At 21.0% G+C, this 24,691-nt stretch overlaps 4 protein-coding genes across 9 annotated transcripts; 2 read left to right on the forward strand and 2 right to left on the reverse strand.

Annotated features, from left to right (window-relative positions):
- Positions 1 to 525: 525 nt before the first annotated feature.
- On the reverse strand, positions 526 to 8,106 carry LOC412823 (gamma-tubulin complex component 2). 3 transcript variants are annotated; one of them, XM_396275.6, is made up of 17 exons: positions 7,952 to 8,106; positions 7,595 to 7,765; positions 7,368 to 7,512; positions 6,921 to 7,092; positions 6,709 to 6,852; positions 6,470 to 6,624; positions 6,193 to 6,321; positions 5,940 to 6,116; positions 5,663 to 5,837; positions 5,405 to 5,598; positions 5,122 to 5,332; positions 4,330 to 4,498; positions 4,035 to 4,209; positions 3,680 to 3,823; positions 3,238 to 3,315; positions 1,665 to 1,825; positions 526 to 855 (listed from the first exon to the last, which is right to left on the reverse strand). In XM_396275.6, the coding sequence occupies exons 1-17, from the start codon at positions 8,002 to 8,004 to the stop codon at positions 774 to 776; spliced, it is 2,535 nt and encodes an 844-aa protein (XP_396275.3). In that variant the 5' UTR covers positions 8,005 to 8,106; the 3' UTR covers positions 526 to 773. The 3 variants fall into 3 exon arrangements, with proteins under 3 accessions (XP_396275.3, XP_006562516.1, XP_016768292.1); XM_006562453.3 differs by lacking the exon at positions 3,238 to 3,315; XM_016912803.2 differs by lacking the exon at positions 526 to 855 and having other exon boundaries at positions 1,624 to 1,825.
- A 3,029-nt stretch (positions 8,107 to 11,135) lies between these two features.
- Positions 11,136 to 17,961, forward strand: LOC409459 (lon protease homolog, mitochondrial). Of its 2 annotated transcripts, none has more exons than XM_016912729.2 (10): positions 11,136 to 11,642; positions 11,838 to 12,062; positions 12,140 to 12,309; positions 13,053 to 13,375; positions 14,647 to 14,838; positions 14,918 to 15,222; positions 15,354 to 15,493; positions 15,579 to 15,861; positions 15,940 to 16,843; positions 16,936 to 17,961. In XM_016912729.2, exons 1-10 carry the CDS (start codon positions 11,386 to 11,388, stop codon positions 17,173 to 17,175), a joined length of 3,039 nt encoding a protein of 1,012 aa, XP_016768218.1. In that variant the 5' UTR covers positions 11,136 to 11,385; the 3' UTR covers positions 17,176 to 17,961. The 2 variants fall into 2 exon arrangements, with proteins under 2 accessions (XP_016768218.1, XP_006562528.1); XM_006562465.3 differs by having other exon boundaries at positions 11,138 to 11,642; positions 13,104 to 13,375.
- On the reverse strand, positions 17,524 to 19,617 carry LOC727501 (gonadal protein gdl). Of its 3 annotated transcripts, none has more exons than XM_003250043.4 (2): positions 19,055 to 19,617; positions 17,524 to 18,559 (listed from the first exon to the last, which is right to left on the reverse strand). In XM_003250043.4, exon 2 carries the CDS (start codon positions 18,537 to 18,539, stop codon positions 18,015 to 18,017), a length of 525 nt encoding a protein of 174 aa, XP_003250091.1. In that variant the 5' UTR covers positions 18,540 to 18,559; positions 19,055 to 19,617; the 3' UTR covers positions 17,524 to 18,014. The 3 variants fall into 3 exon arrangements, with proteins under 3 accessions (XP_003250091.1, XP_006562527.1, XP_006562526.1); XM_006562464.3 differs by lacking the exon at positions 19,055 to 19,617 and adding an exon at positions 18,913 to 19,031; XM_006562463.3 differs by lacking the exon at positions 19,055 to 19,617 and adding an exon at positions 18,836 to 18,991.
- Positions 19,044 to 24,484, forward strand: LOC727497 (protein SMG5). The gene is made up of 8 exons (XM_006562462.2): positions 19,044 to 19,289; positions 19,948 to 20,170; positions 20,306 to 20,470; positions 20,844 to 21,112; positions 21,337 to 21,517; positions 21,620 to 23,321; positions 23,397 to 23,732; positions 24,102 to 24,484. The coding sequence occupies exons 1-8, from the start codon at positions 19,216 to 19,218 to the stop codon at positions 24,167 to 24,169; spliced, it is 3,018 nt and encodes a 1,005-aa protein (XP_006562525.1). The 5' UTR covers positions 19,044 to 19,215; the 3' UTR covers positions 24,170 to 24,484.
- Positions 24,485 to 24,691: the final 207 nt, after the last annotated feature.

Below are 24,691 nucleotides of genomic sequence, written 5' to 3' on the forward strand. Positions count from 1 at the left end.
TTTGTTTTGATATTTAGAATTGATTTTAAATATATTAATACTTTTATATATATGTTGTATAAAATATAATATATAATATGTTGTATAAAATAAAATAGTTCATTTTATAATTAATAAATTTATTTTTTATATAAATAATAAAAGAAATTATTAATTAATTATCAAAGATAAATTTATAAATGGAATTTTATTATTTATTGTTATTAATATATAATATTGATTAAATAATAAATTTATTGTATAAAATTTTTATATTATTATTATAACATAATAATTTAATATTATATATAAAATACATTTCTATATATAGAATTAAAATTATATAAATATCTATATAAATATCTTAATGTAAATATTATGAATTATTTTATATTTTTTATATTTATAAAATACATTTTATTTTTTAAATGTACAAAATATCATTATTTTAGCAATTTTTATGATTTTAAAGAAATTTCAGATGAATAGATAATTTAAATAAAATGTTTAACATATGATTACATTAAATTTGTTTATAAATTCGTCGTAAATTATAAATTTTTTATATTAATTAGTAATTACTGAATATGAAATTGATTTTATAAATTAGAATATTATTATATAAATATAGCATAGAATATAAATATAAATAGATCTAACATATATTATCTGATCATAAACTTTTTTTAACCGACATCATATTGCATAATTATAACATTATAATTTTAATTTACAATAATTAATCACAAACTAAAATTACAATTTATTATATATATTCTTCTAATGAGTAATAATTAACCAGAAATATCTTCTTGTATTGTTTTTTCTCTTCCACGTTTTATTAAAATGTCGGTATAAAATAAATTGAAATCTAACCTAATTGAAAAAATAAAATTTAATGATAATATTAAAAATTTTATTTTTGTTTTATATAAAAAATATACTGAATGTTTCATAAAATATAGCATTATAAGACAATTTAATTTTTAAATAATATTTTTGAGAAAATTAATTTTAAAAATTGTGTAAATATTAAAATTTGAATTAATTATAAAATAGATATTATTGAAACAAGAAAAAGAGAAATATATTTTTTTAACATAATAAAATATTACTTATAAATATCATTATCTCTTAATTATCTCTCTTTCTTATTATAAAATATCTTTTTGAATTATAAATTATTTCTTAAATTGATAACATCAACAATATTAGATGAACTACAATAAAATTAAAACTCAGATGATAATTATTAAATTTAATAATTTTAAATTTTCATTTATTGATTCATTTTTTTCACATCAAATCCAGAGTCTATGAGACATGTTGATAGATGTTAATGTTTAAATGAATTAATAATAAAATATAATTGTAATAAAATATAAAAGATGCAAATTGTATATATGAAATAAAATAAATAATATTTTTATTTAAAGTAAGAAAATAAAAATTTTAAAATAGAGAAATCTTTCTTCTATTTAATATTTATAATTCATATAAATAAGATAATAAATTCAAAGAAAGAAAAAAATATATATTTTCAAGACTTAATTTTCCAAGATTTAATTTTGATTTGATTGATTTTCTCAAAAACATTTTTATTTTTTTTTTTTTTAGAAAAGTTTCATTTTGCTTTAATACTACATTTTATGGATCAATTTTTAAAATAAATGTTTATAACTTACCTACAAAAAACGTTAAGAAGTTTTTCATTATTATTATCATATCCTAGATTACATATTCTATCTAAAAGACGAATTAATACTTGAGTAAATTTTTCATCCAACGATATAATTGTTTCTTCAAAACTGGCTGCATTCTCTTTAGATGTATCGCCATCTTCATCCTAATAAATGAATGAAATATATAGCTATTAATTTTATATTTTAATTAAATGAATATTTACCAGATTTTTTGTAACTAAAATTAAGAAGCATTTATTATAAAAAAATATAAATGAATAGAAATATAAATGAACAATTATATTTCAAAAAAATTCATAAAATTTATTATTATTTGAAAAGTAAATATATTTTAAATTTAATATACCTGTAATTGAAAATAAAAATACTGAAAAAAGAAACGAAAATTTTTTCACTATAAATGTTATTTTATAATAAAAATTTATAATTCATAATAAGATATCATGCTAATATCTTCATAATTTTTAATATTGAGGGATAATAACATATTATTTTTATTAAAAAAAAATATATATTCAGAAATATATATTACAACTATAATATCTGATTTGCATGCAATTAATATAGAAAAATAATTGTTTTTATCTTATAAATATAATATAAATTTAATATATATTGTAAAATTTATATTATTTTAAATATATAACTATATATTTAATATAAAGCATGCAATTTATTATTATCAATTAATGAAGTATAATATATATCATTTATCAAGTCAATTTATTAAATTTATATATTATTTTAATCAAAATATATATTAAAATATATATGTATAAATAAGATATACATATACATAAAATCCATCAAATGTTTAATTGTCCTATCATTGAAATAATACAAATTTTATAATTTTTTTTGCCATTTTATAGAATAATAAAAAATATATATGTAAATTTAATGATGTAATATTTATTCATTACTCATTTAATATTTAATTGGATAAATATAAATATTTAAAATTTTTTAAACTTTATGATCAAGTAATAATAAATAAATAAATAAAATAATAAAAAATAAAACAGTAATAATAATAAAATTTTATTACTGTTATTATGATGACAATATGAGTTAATAATAGTTAATAATATGAGTTCATAGCATATATAATATCTATATATTATCTTATTATCTTATTACATATCATTATATATGAAAAAAATTATAAATAATAATAACAGTTATAAATAATAATTATAAATAATAATATTTATAAATAATTAAATATGATAAATAATAAAGTAGATAATTTATTATTAATATTAATAATTTAAAAATTAAACATATTAATAAAAATCAAATTTATCCATTTATTTATATTGCTAAAAAAATTTTAAATACAGAAAATTCAGATTTTTTTTCTTTATTAGAAAGATTTAAATAAAAAAGTTGAAGTTTTTGTATCAATTTATATTGTATCAATATATCATACGAATTTAATTTTTATATGTCATATTGATCAAGATAATTCATTTTTTTTTTACCAAAAGGAAAGCTTCATGATATTAATACTACATAGATGCAAGGAAGCGAAGTTATAATTTTGGGGATATACCTCAGAATCATAGACATCTTCCTGATAGGCACCAATCATGGACGTTAATTCGGCGTCAATGTAGTATGGGCTCATACGCTTAACATTAGTAAAATATTAAAATTCAATTTACTACACACAAAACTACTTTTTTCAGTGTTATGTTTATTAAAAATGCTTATTATAGAATTTATTAAATTAAAACATTATGTGACAATTAGACATTAATAATAAAGACATCATTCAGATCCATTTTGTTATATTTATTTCTATTCAATAATTTTATTTGTAACAGGTATTGATTGAGTAATAAAGATTTGAAAGAATTTGAATTAAAGTAAAAAATGCAACTTAGTCAAACTATTTTGATTATATTTTATATACATATTATATATATTATATAATAATTTAGAATTATCTTTTATATATTTATATATTTATACATGAATACTGTAATACCTACCTCCATAAAATTGCAGAACTCAAGGCAAGCAGCACAAATGCCTGTTATGCAGCCAAGAAGATCAGGATCTGTTAACATGCATTCCTTCAAATAACTATCTTGTAAATCTTGATGCACACTTAGAACATCATCCACATTACTGACCTATGTATTCAATTTAAATTTTTATTATATAGATAAAACTAATATATAAATATAATCAATACAAATAAATAAATAAATATAATCAACAAATAAAATCAATTCTGAAAGTAATGTATAATAATTATCATTGAAAGAAAAATATGAATTTTAATGGAAAATTTCAAATTAAAATTATTTTTACAAAAGAATTTCATTACATGTATGTACATACCTTGTTCATTTTATTTATAAATGTAAGCCAATTTGGTTCTATAACTTCAACCATCATATAATATGCTAAATGTTGAATACAATCAAGCATTCGTTGCCTTAATGAAAATGCTTGCCTATATGACATTGCTACATTATGAGTAAAAGTTTTAGCAATTTTATTGCTCACCCATACTCTAAAAAAATCAAAAAATAAAATATAAAATATTTTGAATTATTATATATAATTTATTTTTAAATTATAAAAACATTTAAATTATAAGACAGAAATTTTTAATAAATGGAAAGTTAACAACCTGCATAAACGTCTTTCGATATATTTGCAATAAAACAAATGTCTGAATAGCATTTGATAACAAGCTATTGCTTTTCTATTCAAAATCAAAGAAACAGGCCATTTAACATCATAATTAAATACAAATGCATCCAAACCAGTTAAGATTTTATCAGTCTGGAAACTATATTCTAAAACAAAAATTTTTATTATAAAATTATATATGCAAATAAAATAAAATAAGAATCAAATAATTTAATTAAAATAAGCATAAAAATATTTTATTATTATAAAATAGAAAAAAATAGGCACATTATTTTTTTTTTTCATTTAAAATCATATACTGATTACATAATATTATAATATAATATACTATTTAATAGTTATAATATACTAAATATTAAATTTATTTAATTAACTTATTTATTAATTTATTTAATTTATTTAACAATATTTTTTTAAAATATTTAAAATATATATAAAATTAAATATTTTTTAAAATATTTAAAATATATATAAAATTAAATATTTTTTAAAATATTTAATTTTCATAAGAAGCTTTGAAATTGCATTAATTAATGTATTAATAAAAGTTAAAATAAAAAAATATAAATTTCTTTAAAAATTGAAAAATTGAAAAAAAAATTTAATTTAATATCCATTTTTATTTACTTTGATTAAATTTTTTCAATTTTAATTTACATCTTTATTAAAAGCATATTTTCCCTTTTCACTTATTTTAATGAATGTTATATTTCTAAACTATTTAACATTTTTTTTAAATTAATTACGTAAATATATAAATAAAATGTACCTTTCTCTTCTCTAGTTTGAATAGAAAGTATCCTAAACATTTGAAATTGTAAATCATATGGTAAAAGTTCTGGTTTTAAATCATCCTTATATGGATCTGAATCTGCAGTAGACATACGTAACGCAACTTCAAGAAGAGATGCTAGCCGATGAATAACAATATCATACATATTTTTATTTAATTCAGTTTCGCAAAGATTCATAAATTGAACCTAAGATTATATAATATCATGTATTTCTATGTTATGTAATCTGTATTTTTGAAATATTTTGTATAAACTTACTACAAAATCTCCTTGTGCTAGAAGAAAATAATTTTTCAGACTACGAAGTCGACCCATTAAATCATTTTCATGGATAAGAACTTCTAATAAAGTCTTTGCTGCTTCAGAATATGCTCTATCAATAGCAGTTATATATTTTTGTCCTTGTTGTTGATAAATCAGAGGTTCTTGTTTTCCCCATTGAACTGTCTTACCTTTATATAATTATATTTTTAAGATTTATCTTAATTTCAATTTTTATATAATAATATTACATACCACATTGCCTAATAACATTGAAATACTTTCCAGTTCTTAAAATTGTTTGTGCCTGTTCATTAAGAAATGTAGGAGTTCTCTCTGATCTCATGGTATATCTTTTTTCCCAATAATCTGCAGAATAATCTATAGGTAATTCCTCTCTATGAATTAATTCATTATCTTCCACAAAAAACTAAAATCATACAAAAGTTTATTGGTATATTTTTTTAAATAAAATTATGATATAAATTATGATTATAACATAATATTTCTTTAAATATTATTCTAGCTTTACCTCTTCATATGGATCACATATTACTCCTTTATATACCCATTTTTCTAACATTTGCATATATGGAACACTTGCTGCTTGTATAAGAAACAAACATAATTCTCTAAATTTTGCTTCTCCACTAATATTATTTGCTTGTTCATGTAAAAGACTAAGCACTTTTCCACCTTTTGCATTGGCCTAAAATAAAATACTTTTTTCATATATCAATTCTGTTATATTTAAATATAAAAAAATATAAAAAATCAAAACTGACCTTACATATAGTTGATGTAATTTGAAAAAGAATAGTCATTGCTATCATAGTTGGTTGAATATAGAACCATAACTTTTGCAAATTTAATTTACCTCGTACATGTTCCATTTCCAATTGTACAACAAATAACTAAAAAATTTTAAATACTGAAATACTCAAATACTGAATTATTTTACATTTTATAAACAATTTAATTACAATTTTATCAAAATAAATATATTAATATTAATATAAGTATATTAATTTTAATATAAATATAGTATATTATTATACATACTAAATAATCTTTTAATAAAGTTTTTATAGCTTCTCTCAGAGCATGATTTACTTGACCATCTTCTGGTAAAACTTTTTCTTCCACAAATCTAGCTGTCATAGAATAATGGGATGCAAGAGGTAATATCTGTTGTGTCAATTGTTTATAAGATATACCTAAAAATGATTTAAAAAAAAATTATTTTATAAATTATACATTTAATTATGATAAAAATTAAAAATATAATCTATTATTCTTACAAACATCTGGAGATATATTGAATGTTTTCATTGCATATGGACTTGTTAAAGGTTCAGAAACAATATAAATTCCATCTATACCTTTCAAGCAATATAAAATATCCCAAAGTAGTATAGATTCTTGAGAAACTATTGGTACAACTTCTACAAATATTTTATTTTTAATAAATTAATTACATTAATTCTTCACATAAATTTAAAATAATATTTACTTTGACATGGCATCACATTTAATTCATTATAAAAGTCCCATGTTATTCTAGGTCTTTCATGAACCCAGTTATGTTTTATTACAGATGGTTCTATCTTCTTTGAAATTGCACATACTTGTTTATTTAATTTTTTTTCTCCTTCAACTGCAGCTTTAATTACATTCTTACATATCTATATTATATAATATAATATAATATAATTTAAATTAAAAAAAATTATAAAATTTAACATTCTTTTATAATTTATAAAAATAAATTTTAATACATTTTTAATTTTATTATAATATAAAAATATTTTTAAAATTGATAAAATTATCAAATATATATAATTTATTTAATAATTAAATTTTTTAAAATATAACATAATTAAATTAATAAATTAAATAGTTACTAAATTAATATTATATTTATAAATTAATATTATATTTATAAAAAAACAGAAAAAACCTGTGGTAGATCCTCTGTAGTAATAGCAGCATTTTTTGTAGAAATTGATGTTAAAGCTGCTGCTTCTTTAGTCAAATAACTCTTTAATTCTTTATCTTCAGATATCAATTCCAATACTTGAATGAATAAACCTAATAAATCTACTCTATAAAAAGAATATATTATTTTAAATAAATAAAATATTTATTTTATATTATAAGCTTATGTATGCCATTTATAATATTTACTTTTTTGCTTTTAATTCTTCATATTTTTGTAAAAATAATTCAGGAACAGGAGAATTTTTTGCCAAGTTACGAACAGAACTTTGTGATGCAACTATAGTTAAAGCACTTGCACTTGTTGGAATTCCTTCTTTTTGTAATTTTTCTACATGTTTTTCCGGTGCTGAAGATGATCTAATTAAAAAAAATAATCATTTAGTGAAATGATAAAATTTTATATTATAATATCTAATTTGAGAACTAAATTCAAAATACAATTCAAAATATACAATTTACATTTAATGAATTAAAATAAAATTTATATATTTGTTAATAAAAAATTTATAAAACGTTAATATAAAATATTTAATTTTTACCTACCCAAGTAATCCAATTAATTCAACTACTAAATGATGTAATTTAAATTCACTCATTGTTTTAAATTAATAACATTATATTCATTTAAAAAATAATTATTTTGTTTATATTATTAAAATTTAAATTTAATTATTAAAATTTTTAGCATATTTAAATACACTTAATAAAAAGATGTTTCATCAATCGTTTTAAATATTTATTTAGTTTTATTCTTATAGCAATTAATCGTTGGTTAAAGATATAATAATTTAGGTTAAGTTAAAGAAAATGAAGTAATAGGAAATATTATTAAATTTTTCAATTTAATGTACAGTTAAATTGTATAAATCTTAATCTAATTTTTAAGATTATTAATTCTAAATATAAGTTACGAATTTCAAGTTATTTTGAATTGGATTTGAACGCAATGATTCATATCAAACAAATAAACCAATAACGTGCATGAATTTAAAATCTTTTATATCATTGGCAATTATTATTTATAATTTATTACAAATTTGTTAATTTTATCAACATACAATAAAATATTTTCATATATATTTTTATATAAATAATTATATACAATATATAAATATTGCAAATATTAAAATAAATTTTAAACTATAATAATTGAAATATATTGTATAAATATATAAATTGTATGTTTTTATTATTAATTATATTTACATATATAATATAATAAAATTTGACATTATTTTAAATTAATATTTATTAAATTAATAAACATTTAGAACAATTAGAATCTTTATTTATTTATTTATTTAGTAAAAAAATACTAATAATAATTGTTTTATTTCCAATAATAATTATTAAATATTAAAATAATAATTTAATACTATTATATTAAATTTATTAATTTGTATTATCTTTAATTGAATTATTGTCTGGTGGAGTGAGGAACATTCCATAAAACAATGATTCTTTATATTGCTCGTGAAGAACAGCTGTTTCATCTTCAAATAATGGTAATACATTTGTATGTAATTTCGAAGTCATTTGAAATACGTATTTATTAGCCGGAATTCTGTAATTATAGAATTATCTGAATTATAATATATAAAAATTTCTCATTTTATTAATATAAAAATAATAACTAAAATCATTAACAAAAATTATTTTATATTATTAACAAAAGCAAAAATTGTAAATATGTGTTTTTTATATATATAATAATAGAAATTCTAAAATTTTATTATATTATAAAAAACATAAATAATAAAAAAGAAAGAATGAATATATTATAAATATATATATTATACTATATATTACACATATTATGGAGAAGAGGATCTTAATAATTAGAACATATAAAAAAAAAAGAAAAAAAAAATGATTAATTTCAATGAATTTCATGAAATATTTCATAGATATATATAAAATATTTTTCATATAAAATAATTATCGTTGTAAATTATCATTATTTTTATGATTAATATCCATATATATAAAAATTTGGAAATAAAATTGGTATTACATAAATCGAAATAATATATGTCGAAGAAAGTATGTTAAATATCATAATATACAATTTATTATTTTACTTTATTTTTTTTTTATTGTTCAATATAATTCAATATAATTTTTTTATTGATAAAAGAAATATTTGTTATATTCAACACACTTTCTTTCGAGATACGTTGTTTGTACTCGGTTAACGATATATAACCTATATTATCATGGCTCGATTAAAGCTATGCATAATTGATCAGTGTTTTTTGATAATAACTTATTAACAAAATTATAATGAAAGTTTTTGCAAAAAAAAATTATCTTAGGAATGGTTATCTTCATTTAACGAATGTTTTTTTGGGATATTCAATATATTTAACATAATACTGTACAAATCATTAAAATATTTCTTAACATTATTATATAAAAAAAATATAAAATTAAGAATAAATTATATAAATACATATATAAATATGCATTACTTATTATTTAAAATATTTATTTAATTTTTATTAAAATGTACCTGAAATTTTTATTTACGATATTAGAAGATAATAAATTTGTATATTGCATAATATTTTTATTATTAAAATTTGGTGATACGTTAGGTTTTTCTTTCATAATATTATCAATATGATTAAATTGTTTGTTATGCAATGATTGTATAATATTTGTATCCTTTTTAAATCTTTTAATAATATTTTTAGTTTCTTCATCAATTATTGATCTTTTTTTTTTTACTAAATTCATATTATAATAATTAGTATTTGGCTTATAATTTTCTTTAGAATGTCTAAATTTAAAAAAATAATTAAAAATTATAACTGAAATGTAGAAAATATGAAATAATAAAATTTTTCTTACAACATTAATTTTTTATCAATTTCTAATTCCATTTTTTTAAAAAATTGATCATCATCATCTATGAATGTAATGGTTGAAGCATTTGATTTCTTATTTAAATTGTGTCTAGTAATATTATCGGAACATATGATTCCTATAATCAAGTGATTATAATTAATTTTATAAAATTAAATTAAATTTTAAATATATTAATTACAATCAAAATAAATTAAAATTTTAATTACTTGAACTCAGTTTTTTTAAATCCATTACATGATTTTCTTTATTAATCATACTAGTATTATTATATTTTAATACTACTTACAATTTGCATATACTAGAGATAAAACGAAAATGCATATTTACTTAAAAAAAGTATGACTTTGATTGGTTATTTCTAATAGATCCAATATTTAAAAATAACATGAGTCAAAAGTCAGATTGCATATCGCATAGTAATATGATAATGAATATTTAATTAAAACCTAATTAAAATAGTTTTAAATATAATTAACTAATTATATATATAATAATTATATATATAATTCTTATTATATTATTATTATTATATATTATATATATATATATAAAAATAAAAAAGAAGGAAAAATAATATTTTGCTTTAATAATATATCTTCTTTAATAGTATTTTTACGAAAAAAAGATTCATTTTGCATTATTATTATTTCTTATATTTATAATTAGTTTTATCTTAAAAGTCAACTGCGCTAGTAGTATCTTTTTTACAATATTCATATATTTCAAAATTTACATTGATTCGTAAAAATTCACACTACATATGTAAAATTGAAATATATAAAAGAATATATCGCTATTTGCACTAAGCAACAAACGAATATCACATTTTTTTTACATTATTACCTGTTTCATTAAAATTTAATAAAATATGAAAATATGAATTTTCGCACGAATACAACTATCAATTCAATATTTACAATTATATTCGGAATGTATACAACAGCTGATTGATGTATAATTAATTTCTCCTAGGTTAGCAAAGTTTCATCAGACTGATCAGTGTGTGCTAGAGTAGAATTATAACCTGTAAAAAGTTTCAAGTAGATCAAAGCATTGGATAAGACGTTTATGCGTTTCATTAAAATCGAGATTGTGAATGTGGAACAATGCGTTTTATGACAGCGGTGAATTTCAAGATTTTGTCTATTTTTCGGCTTCGTATGACGAATGTTCGATCATTCTGCAGAAATCATCAATCAGATTATAAAGAGTTGTCGGTGCATATACGACCACAATTTAAAAGAATAAAATTTAATGATCATGGAACGTTTACCAGAAATATCCATAGTCGTCGACAAACTGCGGCCATTATTTCGATTAGATCATTTGCTACAAAACGATTCAATGATAAAGATTCACCTAAGTAAGTTTTCTTATTATAAATATTGTTCTTATTATATTTTTATAATTTTTTAAATAAAATACATTCATATTTTTAAAGAAAATAATTTCAAATTACTAATTATAATTTTCATATATGATTATAATTCAAAGAAAATTTTATTTTAAATTTGCTCAATTCCATTTTAAATAAATATATGTATTTTTTTTTTTGTAGTGGAAATAATGAAGATGATATTGGAGATCCAGCTTCATTACCAGCCACAGTTGTTGTGCCTGAAGTATGGCCTCATGTTCCTGTTATAGCAATTAATAGAAATCCAGTATTTCCAAGATTTATAAAACTCATAGAACTTAGTAATCCAATTCTCATGGATTTAATTCGCAGAAAAGTCAAACTAAATCAACCATATGTTGGAATATTTTTAAAAAAATTAGAAGAGTAAGTATTATAAACATATAAATATAAATATAGTATAAATATACAATTTTTATGTTCGAACTTAATCATTTTGGTAGAAACGAAGCAGAGATTGTACAAAATTTAGATGATATTTACTCTGTTGGAACATTTGCACAGATACATGAAGTACAAGATTTAGGAAATCGATTAAGGTTAGTTGTAATGGCACATAGAAGAATTAAAATTGTTGGTCAAATCTTAGAAGAACTTCCGAAACCTACTCATGGTAAGTATTTAAATTTATTTAAATTAAATAAAATTAAATATTTATGTATATAAATATATAAAACTTGACAACTATTTGACAAATATTTTTACAAATATTAATGAAATTAAAAAGTTTTAAAATATTGAATATTTTAAAATATTAAAAAAATAAGTTTGTAGAATGTCAAGAATTTTTTGTAAACTTTTTTTTTATACCTACTTAATATTAATATTGAATTATTATATTCATTGAATCTATCAAATAATGGATCATATTTAGATTATATAAATAAATCATATATATTCAAAAACATAATATTCTATTTAAAAAAGTCAATCATATTTATATTTTTATATACAATCATATTTTCATATACAATTTCACATACAAAACAAAAACAATAAAATCAAGAATTGATTCTTGTTTTTTCTAAAATATTTTAATTTTATTTATTAATTTTTATTGCTTATATACATATTTCAAAATATAGTTATCATGTTTTATATAATATCTAATAATTATATATATAGTAATTATATAATATCTAATAGTTTTTTATATAATAATATATTATCTAATAATTTTTTATCTATTTTAATAATTTATATTAAAACAAATAGAAATAAAATAAATTTTTTTTACTCATTAAATATTTTTTTTTTTAATTCTTGGTTAAACATAACAAATTAAATTATAATATTTATTTAATTACATTTTTTCAAATAATTTTTAATATTTATACAAATACTACTACTATACAGAAATGAAATTGACGTTTCCTCTATTAAATGCAACAATTCACGTCCCTGTAGACGATTCAATTTCTGGTGGCAAACCAAGCCGTAGGTCATTAATTCGTAAAAAAACAGAAAACAAAGTGCCAGAACAAGATAAACTACAGAAAATTGAGGAAATTAATATATCAGAAAATAAGATCACAGAAGGAATACAGGAAAAGGTGGAAGAAAAACTTAATCCTCCAAATCCTCCAGATTCTACAGCACAAACTAACACTCAACCTTTGTTAATGGTAGAAGTTGTAAATATCACCCATGAGAAATTTAGACAAACTGAAGAAATTAAGGTGAATTTAAATAATATTTTTTATTTAAGACTTATAAGTTGACATTGTATAATAAAATTTCAAGAAAAAAATACCAAAAATCTTTGGTTTATAGAAATTATTGAAATTTTCAAATAAAAAAAGATTTCTCAAAAAAAAATTTGATACATAGAAATTTTATAGGAAGATTAATAATTTTTTAATTCAAAATAAAATTTTGTCTGCTCAATATGTTATGCAATTTATAATTCAATTAAAAATCTAGTCTCAAATAATATTGATTTTTACATTTTTTTTTAGAATTCATTTATTTAATAAATAGCAATTATACATTGAGCAAGCAAAAAAATTAGTTTTCATGCTCTCATAGATATTCATATGATTAAAATACAAAAAAATAAGAATGAGGTTTATGTTATTTTATGTTTTCCATATTGTTTAAGATAATTCTAATAGTTGAAAAAAATAAAACAATATCGAATGATTTCTGATTCAATTCATTTCTGATATGTGATGACATATATTTGAATTATAGAGATAATGATATTAGAAATTCGACTCATTCTTCTGATTATTTTAAATTCAAATTATAAAAATAAAATAATATATCTAGATAGATATATATAGCAAATAATTTGGATTAAAATACATCTTATTTTGTATTTAAGGGATTTTTTATCAACATCAGATACTATATATTTATTATTTCAGATGAATACATAAATTCAAAATTACTTATGTATGAATCATTTAATTGAAATATATAAATGTTTCTAAAACATATTTAATACTGATAAGAAATCCCATATTTATAGAAGTTTTCGTAACAGAAAAGAATAAATAAAATTTGAGTCTTATAGATATTGTCTTATAGATTAATTATAGATTAATCTTATAGATTAGTCTTATAGAATTTGTTTGTTGTAATGTTGATATCAAAAATAAAATTTTTATTAAATATGATTTTATAAGAAATCTTAAGCTATAACAAAAGCATAAATCTATATTGTAAAAATGTCAAATTTATTAATTTATTGCAAAAAATCAAAAAGAAATATAATAATAATAGTATTAAATACTAATAAATACTAATAATTTTAATACTAAGTTTTGAAAAATACTAAATTATTAGATAGATTATATAATGATAGCATGAACTTTGCATATTCATTATTTATAATTCTTTAAAAAATTGTCATTTTTAAATTCACTTTTATATTGAAATTATATTTTATATTGAGATTTTTAATTTGATTTCAATTTTATTATAAAAAAATTGATTTAATATACAGGCTTTGACACAAGAATTAATAAAAACTATTAGAGATATAATAAGTATGAATCCATTATACCGTGAGTCTTTACAACAAATGTTACATCAAGGACAGAGAGTTGTAGATAATCCAGTTTATTTAAGTGATTTGGGTGCAGCTTTGACAGGAGCAGATGCACAAGAATTACAACAAGTATTAGAAGAAATGGATGTAAGTTATTGTATTTATAATTATTATAATTAATTTTTTAAATAATTAAAATATTTCTTTTAAATAACTTTATTTATAGATTTTGAAAAGATTAAGATTATCATTGGCACTTTTAAAAAAAGAATATGAATTAAGTAAACTTCAACAAAAAATTGGTAGAGAAGTTGAAGAAAAAGTCAAACAGCAACATAGAAAATACATTCTTCATGAACAATTAAAAGTTATTAAAAAAGAACTGGGACTTGAAAAAGATGATAAAGATGCTATAGGAGAAAAATATAGAGAACGTATAAGAGAAAAAACAGTTCCAAAAACAGTAATGGATGTGCTTGAAGAAGAATTAAACAAATTAAATTTCTTAGAAAGTCACAGTAGCGAATTTAAGTATGTTTTTTAATTTTATAATTTATATATAAAAAATTTTCATTCAATATTTACAATATTAAATGAAATATTATTTTTAATTTAAATAATTTAACTAATTTTTTAATTTGGTAGTTTAATTTTATTTGCAGTGTGACAAGAAATTACTTGGATTGGCTTACTTCTATGCCATGGGGTGTAACTAGTACAGAAAATTTAAATCTTCAGCAAGCAATTGAAATTTTGGATAAAGACCATTATGGAATGGAAGATATAAAAAAACGAATTTTGGGTAATTGAATATTTAATAAATAAATAATTAATTATAATTTATGAATTATATAAAATCTATTTATTTTTTATTGTTTTATTTTCAGAATTTATTGCTGTCAGTCAATTAAAAGGTTCGACACAAGGAAAAATATTATGTTTCCATGGTCCACCAGGTGTTGGAAAAACATCAATAGCTAAATCAATTTCTCGTGCACTTAATAGAGAGTATTTCAGATTTAGTGTTGGTGGAATGACAGATGTAGCAGAAATCAAAGGTCATAGAAGAACTTATGTGGGTGCTATGCCTGGTAAAATTATTCAATGTTTAAAAAAAACCAAAACTGAAAATCCGCTTGTTCTTATCGATGAAGTTGATAAGATTGGAAAGTATGTAATTATTAATAAATATTGTAGTAAAATATTATATTTTATATATATACATACATATATTTTTTATTTTTTTAGAGGACATCAAGGTGATCCAGCATCAGCTCTTTTAGAAATGTTAGATCCAGAACAAAATGCAAACTTTTTAGATCATTACTTAGATGTTCCCGTTGATTTATCAAAAGTGCTTTTTATTTGCACTGCGAATGTGATTGATACAATTCCAGAACCTTTAAGAGATCGTATGGAAATGATAGATATGTCAGGTTACGTCGCAGAAGAAAAACTTGCAATTGCTAAACAGTATTTAGTACCGCAAGCGATGAATGATTCAGGTCTCAATAATGGACAGATCAATATAAATGATAATGCACTTCATGCATTAATTAAATCTTACTGTCGGGAATCAGGAGTAAGAAGTCTTCAAAAACATATAGAGAAAGTGCATCGAAAAGTTGCATTCAAAGTTGTTAAGAAAGAAGCGGAAAAGGTAGATGTAACTATGGACAATTTACATGAATTTGTTGGAAAACCTGTATTTACACATGACAGAATGTATGAAATTACACCTCCTGGAGTCGTTATGGGTCTTGCATGGACAGCTATGGGAGGTTCTACTTTGTTTATTGAAACAAGAATTAGAAAACCTTCTACCGGCAAAAAATCGGAAGGTACTTTAGAATTCACCGGTCATTTAGGTGACGTGATGAAAGAATCTATTCATATAGCGATGACAGTTGCAAGAAACTTTTTGAATCAAGAAGATCCATCTAATAGTTTTCTGATCGATTCTCATTTGCATTTGCACGTACCTGAAGGTGCTACTCCAAAAGATGGTCCCAGCGCAGGTATTACTATCGCAATAGCATTCATTTCGCTTGCAAAAAATCAACCAATTAGACAAAATGTTGCAATGACTGGTGAACTTAGTCTCATGGGTAGAGTTCTTCCTGTTGGCGGTATTAAAGAAAAAACGATTGCTGTAAGTATAAAATAAATATTTTATTATATTGTTTTATATAATAATCATTATTTAATATATATATTTTCTTTTTTTTCTTTTTTTTTTTTAAGGCAAAACGAGTTGGTGTAAACTGTGTAATTCTACCCGAAGAAAATAAAAAAGATTATAATGATCTTCCTAAATATATTACGGATGGTTTAGAAGTTCATTTTGCTTCGACTTTTGAAGATGTATATCGTATATGCTTTACACCACAGAAAAAAACTAGTACTGTTCATCATCAAAAAAGCTTAGATCTTGATATTTCACCACCGCAAACCGCACCACTTTTGAGTAAAAATATTGACTGAATTGTATTTAAGAGGATTAAGTACTTAAAGGCATTTTAAAGGTTGATTGCTGTACGACTTTGTGTGCATGATCCATTTAAAAGAATTAGATTTAAAAATAATTGAATCTATTTTGACATATTGTTTTATATAGTATCATAGAAATAAAAATGTAGAGTAATTACTTATTTAATTTTGAAAGAAAAAATTGAAAATCTCACGAATTCATTTCATTTTAATTTCAATTTCATTAATGAATGATATATTTTTTTTTAATATCAAAATGAATTAAAAATTATCAAGAATATCATTATTACTGTCAAAATATATTTATATCTTTTTTTTAATAAACAATTTATTAAAAAAATATTTTATATACAAAATAATATTCTTTATTATTATCATATATTCAATAATAATAGCAACAGAACATTTATGTTATAATGTAAGACTTGTTTATATGCAGATTATTCTGCATTGTACAGTGCTGTTTGCTACAGAAATAAAAACTATGTATATAATTCATAGAAAACAACAAAGACTAAAAGTCTTAATTAAAAGAATAATGTTTCTTACAAATAGATATTTATTAATATCCTTATATAAAAAAAAACTATTAACACAATTACATTGTTTTTTAAATTATTTATATGATAAAAACAAATTATTAGGAATTAAATTATTTATAGGATAAAAAGAAATTATTTTAAAAAGGTGCTACTGTACAAAAAAAGACACTATATTAATTGAACTATTGTACAATTTGTTGAAATAAATAATTATAATAAAAATCATACAATTTAAAAATTTATTTAAAAATAATTGAAAAAATCCTTATGTATGTTTTTATAAATTGTATATTAACTTGGAACTTCCATTTTACTTAATCTAATGATAAAATCACATAATCTCATTTGTACTTGAATTTCCATTGGATTGTTTGTAACATAAAAACCAGGTACACCAGCCTTTTCTAAAATACTTTGTTGATCTGCTACTTTTTGATCTAATTGTAAAACTAATTTCATATCCATTTGTTTAAGTTCTTCTTTGTGTTTTTTATGTAATGCTGTTTTTATTGATATTCTTTCTTCATCTGTAGATATTGATGATAATGATTCTTGCATTTCAATTTTTTGTTGATTTAATAATTGAAGACGTTGTTGAAAAAGATGTTTTTCTGTAACATGCTGTATTTCCATTAATCCCTTAACAATTTCAAATATTGTATCATTCAATAAAGAATTAGCTAAACCAGATAATAGTTCATATGGAAGACGCATTTGATATTTTGGAGGAAGTTCACCAGCCATGTGTTGAAGTTGTTCCACTAGAAAGTATAGTTTTCTTTGTAGATCTTGAGGTGTTGGAGTAGCAACATCCATTGTTTCATCATCAAAATATACTGATAAAATATACTAATTTTAATAAATTTATAACAATCTTACTATTATTTTATTTACATATAAAAAATGAAATTGAGGTTAATTTTATAGTATTATTTTTTATTAATAAAGTACATTAATAAAATTTTTTAAATAATTTTTAGATAAAATAACATAAAGTGAAAATAGATTTATAAATAAATAGTAGATTATTTGTTTTATTAAAAATATGAAAAAGACTAAGTTAAAGCATTGTTTACAACAATCAATTAGTAAATATTAAATACAGTGCTTACGTATATCATGTAATTATATTATAATAAACATAATTCTAAAATAAAGTTTCAAGCTATAGAAAGGACAAAAGACTAACATGTATATTTTAACTCATCGAATTAAATTTTTTTAATTATTAACATAGTTTTAAAATATTCTATTTGGCAACACTGTTGCGTAAGTTTTCCAGGTGACTTTCCTGCGACAATTATAAGTAAACCATATGTACGTATACATACGTGCAATTGTGGTGAGCTCCGCACGTCGTGGGAGGTTTCTGGAGTTAGGCGAGGGCGAATGTCGAATTTTCTTACTGTGGGACGGAGATGCGCGTGTCAAGAGACCGCGGGAAAATGAATAATGACGAAGCGGCCAGGAAGTGAAAAATGATCGAAGCAAAATGAGGAGGGCGTATAACACTGCAGCAGATGTCCGAACGAGTGATTGTCTTGAACAAACAAGACGTTTACACAAGTAATATTCAACTATAATAACATCAGAATTTCTTTTTCTTTCCACTACTTATCCGACATTGTATTTGGAAGAATTTTTTCATAGTTAGTGGAACATCTAAATTTAACTTGTGTTAACATAACCTATACTCATATACCATGATCTTCTATTGGCGCGCTTTTATGCATAGTTCACGTTTATTAGTTAGAGAACCTTCTCTGTGAAAAGATATGTTATTAATCCGTATATATTGTACATGTATATTTATGCTATTTGTTTGAATGTGATTTTTTTTTAATGTAAACCAACTATAAAACAAATTTATACATTTAAACTGTAATCCTATATTACAAGACTTATATAAAAATTTGCTAATATAGTTGTAATTTTTCATTTTAATTATTATTTTTTAGCAATATTTTTTTAAATAATATTAATACTTAGTTCATCAGTAATAATAAACACTTGCACTAGCAATTTTTTAATATCTTTTGAAAATTTTTATTCTATATATATATTCTATAGATGAAATATTAAAATTTATTTAAAAATTGATATTGAAATTTATATTATTTAGTAATATATATAATATGAAAAATGTAATAATATGGAATTTTATAATAAATATGAATTTATCGTAAAAAGACATATATATAATAATTAGAAATTTTATTAATAGGGGTATAACAGATATTGCCAAAAGATTAGATGAACAAAAAAGCCGTGCATTAACAATAACAGATTTATTTACCCCTTCAGGGGAAACATTACGAGTGAAACTTAAAGATTATTGTGTACGGTTAATAACTAAAGATCCTGTTGAGTATGCACGTAAAACTGAAGAATTATTATGGAGAAAAGCATTTTATGATATTGTTTATGCATCTAAAAAATTACGAAAGGTATAAACATTTATAAATAATTAATTAATATAATTAAATGTATAATTATAAATTATATTTTATATAAAATTTTATTCATTATTGTTTTTATAAAAATATTAAAACATTAATTTTAGAATAATAAATTTTGTTTAGGGTAATGCATGGACTGAAACAGAAAAGGCAATGTTATCTGTCCACTTGGCAGTAGGGGTTGGATTTTATCATCATTTAATATTAAAACTACAATTAGAATATAATTTAGATCTAGTTGGTACTATTGATTTTGCATTTATGCAAAATGTAACAGAATTATCAAGTGTAAGTTTCTTTGAAATATCTGTATTACGCAAATTATATAATATACATATAAATATGTATAATTACATAAACTTTGATTTCCTGTCCTAAATTTGTTGATTTTTTTTATGAAAATGTATAATTAGTATTTTTTATTAATGAATAATTTAAAATCACTATAAAAAATTTAGAAAATTTGTAATTTGATAACATTTTTGTGTATAAAATGATATAAATTATTAAATATTTTTATACAAAGATGATATATTTAAATTAAATATGTTCAATAATCCATGTAATTTTTTGATATTTTGTATAATAGAAAAAATTAATTACAATAAATATTATGTTCAATAGAATTAATCTAACTTTTCATCTTTTTGTATTTTATTAGGCAAAGAATAAGACCAATCAATCTAAACATCATACTGAAGAAGTGAAATTATGTGTTATGCGCTTGATTCATAGAAGTTTGGTATGCCTTGGAGATTTAGCTAGATATAAATTAGAATTAGATCCATATTGGGATCCAATGATAGCAAAGAGATATTACAAAATGGCTATAGTGATTGATCCAAATATTGGAATGCCACATAATCAGTTGGGCACTATAGCAGGCAATACAAATTATGGTCTTGATGCAGTATATCACTATATGAGATGGTTAGAATATCTTTTTATTTTATATTAAATAAAATCATTTTTTTATTTATTATAATTTATAGAAATTTGTTAGAAGACATACTAAAATAAATATATACATAAATAAATTTTATGGCATATATTATTTTCATTTTTTTAGAAGTTTATTGTATTTTGATAAATAAATATAAATATATTTAAATATATTCTACATTTAATATGTATTAACGCTAATTATTTTATAGCATTTTATGTTCTGAACCATTTGAAGGAGCAGAAGGAAACTTAAAGAGAGCCATTGTTACACATTCTGTTTGTACAGATGAAAAATGTCCTACACACATGTGTGTTTCAAGATTGTTTTCTTTACTGCAATTATGGGATTATGATGTACCAAATTCTGATAGAATAAATCAAGAATGTCAGGTATTTGAATTAATATATTTATTTATCTATTTATTATAATTAAATTATCTTTTATTCTTATTCTTATAAAAATTATTTTTATTATAATTTTTATTTTTATAGGATCTTTTAACTAATATTGAAAATTGCTTGAGTTCAGAACAACTTGAATCAAATGATATGAATATAGATGAAAAAGAGAGCAATATCGAAGTATATCTTCAAAACTGTAAATATGAACAAACAAATTATTTAACAGATGATATGATATTCAAAATTGTAGCCATATGTTTAATGTCTATTTCAAGATTAAAAAGCAAAGAATCTAGTGAGGTGCAAGGTGTTGTCGCCATAACTTTAGCAATATTGTCTCAACTAATACAATTTACAATAACTAGATTACAAGAATCTTTTATAGATTTATCACTTCCTGACATAGGATTATCACATTCGAAAGATAACGATTGTGTTACTGAATCAGTGGATATTGAAGAGAAGGATACTACTATAAAATCAAATCTAGATGAAAATAATGAATCTAAAATTATTGATAACAAAACAATTTCCGATAAAGGAAATGTTGTAAAAAATGGTGACATTCAAAACGGTTCACGAAAAACTCGAGATAAAAATAAAAGTTTGCTCACAAAACTTCGAAGACGAAAACGGAGAAATAGTAGTGATTCAGATGTAAGCGATATTGATCATACAACAATGGAATCATCTAGCGATGAAATAAATTCTGATGTTTCTGAAACAGAAGATGATGTACTAAGTGAAGAAAATGCATTATCAGATGATGCATTATCCGAAGATATTACGGATGATGAAGGTGCATCTGTGCAAGTAAATAAAGAAAATAGTGAAAATTCTGAAACAAAGACAATGAATGGACATATAGATTTGGAAAAAGAAAATGAAACATCTGAGATAATGAATGATCATGTACCAAATGGTGAACAAATGCCTGATGAACAAAAAAAATTAAATGATAAAGATTTAATAACTAATTCTGAGAATATAGAAATAACTAATTCTAACAGCACATTCGATGAAAATAATACATCATCAGATAGAGTAACATATATTGCTCAATTAAAAAAACAAAATTTAAAACCAGATGATATACTAAATATTATATCTGGAAAAGAAATATTGGCGTCTATTAAAATATGTTGTGATTGGTTGAAAAGTAATCCAGATATTATACGAATATGTGGAAAAAGTTCACGCACTTTATTAAAACGTATTACAATTTTATTAAATTTGATTAATATAAATGCAGAAATGCTATTGAAAAATTATAAAGATGACAGTATGATTTTATCAAGCATAGATAAATTGAAGGAATGTGTTAAAGTAGTACCGTTACCGGAAGATATTGATTTAAGAGGATTAAATCTTTTAGAAGATGCCCAGAAATCTTTGAATTGGAAGATATTACACAAACATAAAATGAATAAACAAGAAGAAATCTTATTGAGAATATTAAAATTAATTGAATTTGGATATTTTCTTAGTTCTGTTGAAGATGCTGGAGTAAAATATGAAAAATCAAAACAATTATTTATAACAATTGATTTAAATATTTCTAATGTAAAGGGTAATAGTAAAGATTGGGAAATGGATCATTCACGTGGAAAATTAATGAGACATATGGGAAAATTATGGTTGAAAGCAGAAGTCTGTGCTTTAGAGTCTCGTTTAAGATCTAGACTCATGTCTCCTTATTTGGTACCTGATCATGAGGCTTTATCTAAACATACACCGGCTCTAAAGCGTTTGGTATATGCCAAGAAATTTATTGTTGTAATTCCTAGTGTTGGTATGTGAAAGAAAAGTTTGAAAAATTATATTATTTTTTCTGAATCATTTAGTTAAAAATAATAAAATTTTTTAGTTGTTTCTGCATTGGACGAAGTAAAACGTATTAGTGGTAGAGCAAGAGAAGCAACACGTTGGCTGGAAACTCAATTAAAACGTGGTTCAAGATTTTTACGAGCTCAAAGACCTCATGAACGTTTAGCATTACCATTTATTAAAGGACCAAGACCAAAAGATAAAGAAGCATGGTTATTTTTTCAAATTATAGAGTGCTGTCACTATCTTACCCAACAAACAAAAGTTGGTATAACAAATGATACAGAAACACCAGTTGTAACATTATTAACTGGTTGTAATCCAGATGATAAAAGAATTTTCACATTTAGTCCTGAAGGATTGGCAAAGAGTGCAGGTATTTCTTATTATAACATTTTTAAAAATATTTTATATTATTTATTTTAATTTAATCAATATTTATATCCAAAAAAATTATATTACTTAATTTGCATAATAAAAAATCATCCATACTTTTTTTTTAATTTTTAATGAATATAATTACTTTTTATGTAATATGTACTGTAACAATGTTTTGAAATTTTATTTACAATCTGTTTAAATAAAGACACTATTAGAATATAAAAAAATTTTTTAAAATTAAGTTTTTCGATAATTTTTTTTTTATATTTCAAAAATTAATTCAAAAATAATTTTAAATAATCTTTTACAATATCATTTTCTTTTGAAGTATATTTTGATTATTAAATTTAATGTTCAATTGCAGGTGTCAATATTGAATATATTGAATCATTTCATACAAAGTGGAAGGCATCAAGTAAAAGTCATGGTTGAACATCTTAGATTAATGGAGATGATCATCTGCTGCTTCCTTGTACTAAAGTGAAAGGTAAAAGACTTGGCCCTTCTTAAGAGCTGCATATACGGTGACGCTACGGCATCAGCTGAGCGGGCGAGTCAGAGAGGGCTGGAAACCCAGAAAGGAAAATCGACGGTTCTCCTGCAATAAAACCAGTGGATTAATATCTTTTTTTTCATGAATTCTAAATAATAAAATGGTTTCCTTTTAATCACTAGTATTGTCTTTTATGTTAAAAAATTGTATTTTTAGGTAAATATTTTTCAATAAAAATAAACTTGCCTTCACAATTTTTTGATCCCTTAAAAAAACGGAAATTAAAATGAAAATTAAATTAACTATATTATCGTATTAAAAAAAGCGTTATTTTTTAATTATAAATGATTTTATTGAGATAAAAATAAATCGTGTTATTATAATATTAAAGTTATTCTATCTAAATAATAATATCTCGTAATAATATTTTTTTCTAGAAAATAATATTGTAATGAATTGTG

The sequence above is a fragment of the Apis mellifera genome, linkage group LG6 (assembly GCF_003254395.2).
Source record: "Apis mellifera strain DH4 linkage group LG6, Amel_HAv3.1, whole genome shotgun sequence".
Classification (NCBI taxonomy): Eukaryota; Metazoa; Arthropoda; class Insecta; order Hymenoptera; family Apidae; genus Apis; species Apis mellifera.

Bases quoted from the DNA above. Each gene is read 5' to 3' on its own strand.
- LOC412823 (XM_396275.6), bottom strand. From the start codon at position 8,004: ATGAGTGAATTTAAATTACATCATTTAGTAGTTGAATTAATTGGATTA. The intron at 6,853-6,920 runs GTAAATATTATT...AAATATTTGTAG, and splicing joins AAATGTGATGCCATGTCAAA to AAGTTGTACCAATAGTTTCT. The intron at 6,625-6,708 runs GTAAGAATAATA...AATCATTTTTAG, and splicing joins CAATATATCTCCAGATGTTT to GTATATCTTATAAACAATTG.
- LOC409459 (XM_016912729.2), top strand. From the start codon at position 11,386: ATGCGTTTTATGACAGCGGTGAATTTCAAGATTTTGTCTATTTTTCGG. The intron at 13,376-14,646 runs GTGAATTTAAAT...TTTAATATACAG, and splicing joins GACAAACTGAAGAAATTAAG to GCTTTGACACAAGAATTAAT. The intron at 15,862-15,939 runs GTATGTAATTAT...TTATTTTTTTAG, and splicing joins GAAGTTGATAAGATTGGAAA to AGGACATCAAGGTGATCCAG.
- LOC727501 (XM_003250043.4), bottom strand. From the start codon at position 18,539: ATGGATGTTGCTACTCCAACACCTCAAGATCTACAAAGAAAACTATAC.
- LOC727497 (XM_006562462.2), top strand. From the start codon at position 19,216: ATGAGGAGGGCGTATAACACTGCAGCAGATGTCCGAACGAGTGATTGT. The intron at 20,471-20,843 runs GTAAGTTTCTTT...GTATTTTATTAG, and splicing joins ATGTAACAGAATTATCAAGT to GCAAAGAATAAGACCAATCA. The intron at 21,113-21,336 runs GTTAGAATATCT...ATTATTTTATAG, and splicing joins GTATATCACTATATGAGATG to CATTTTATGTTCTGAACCAT.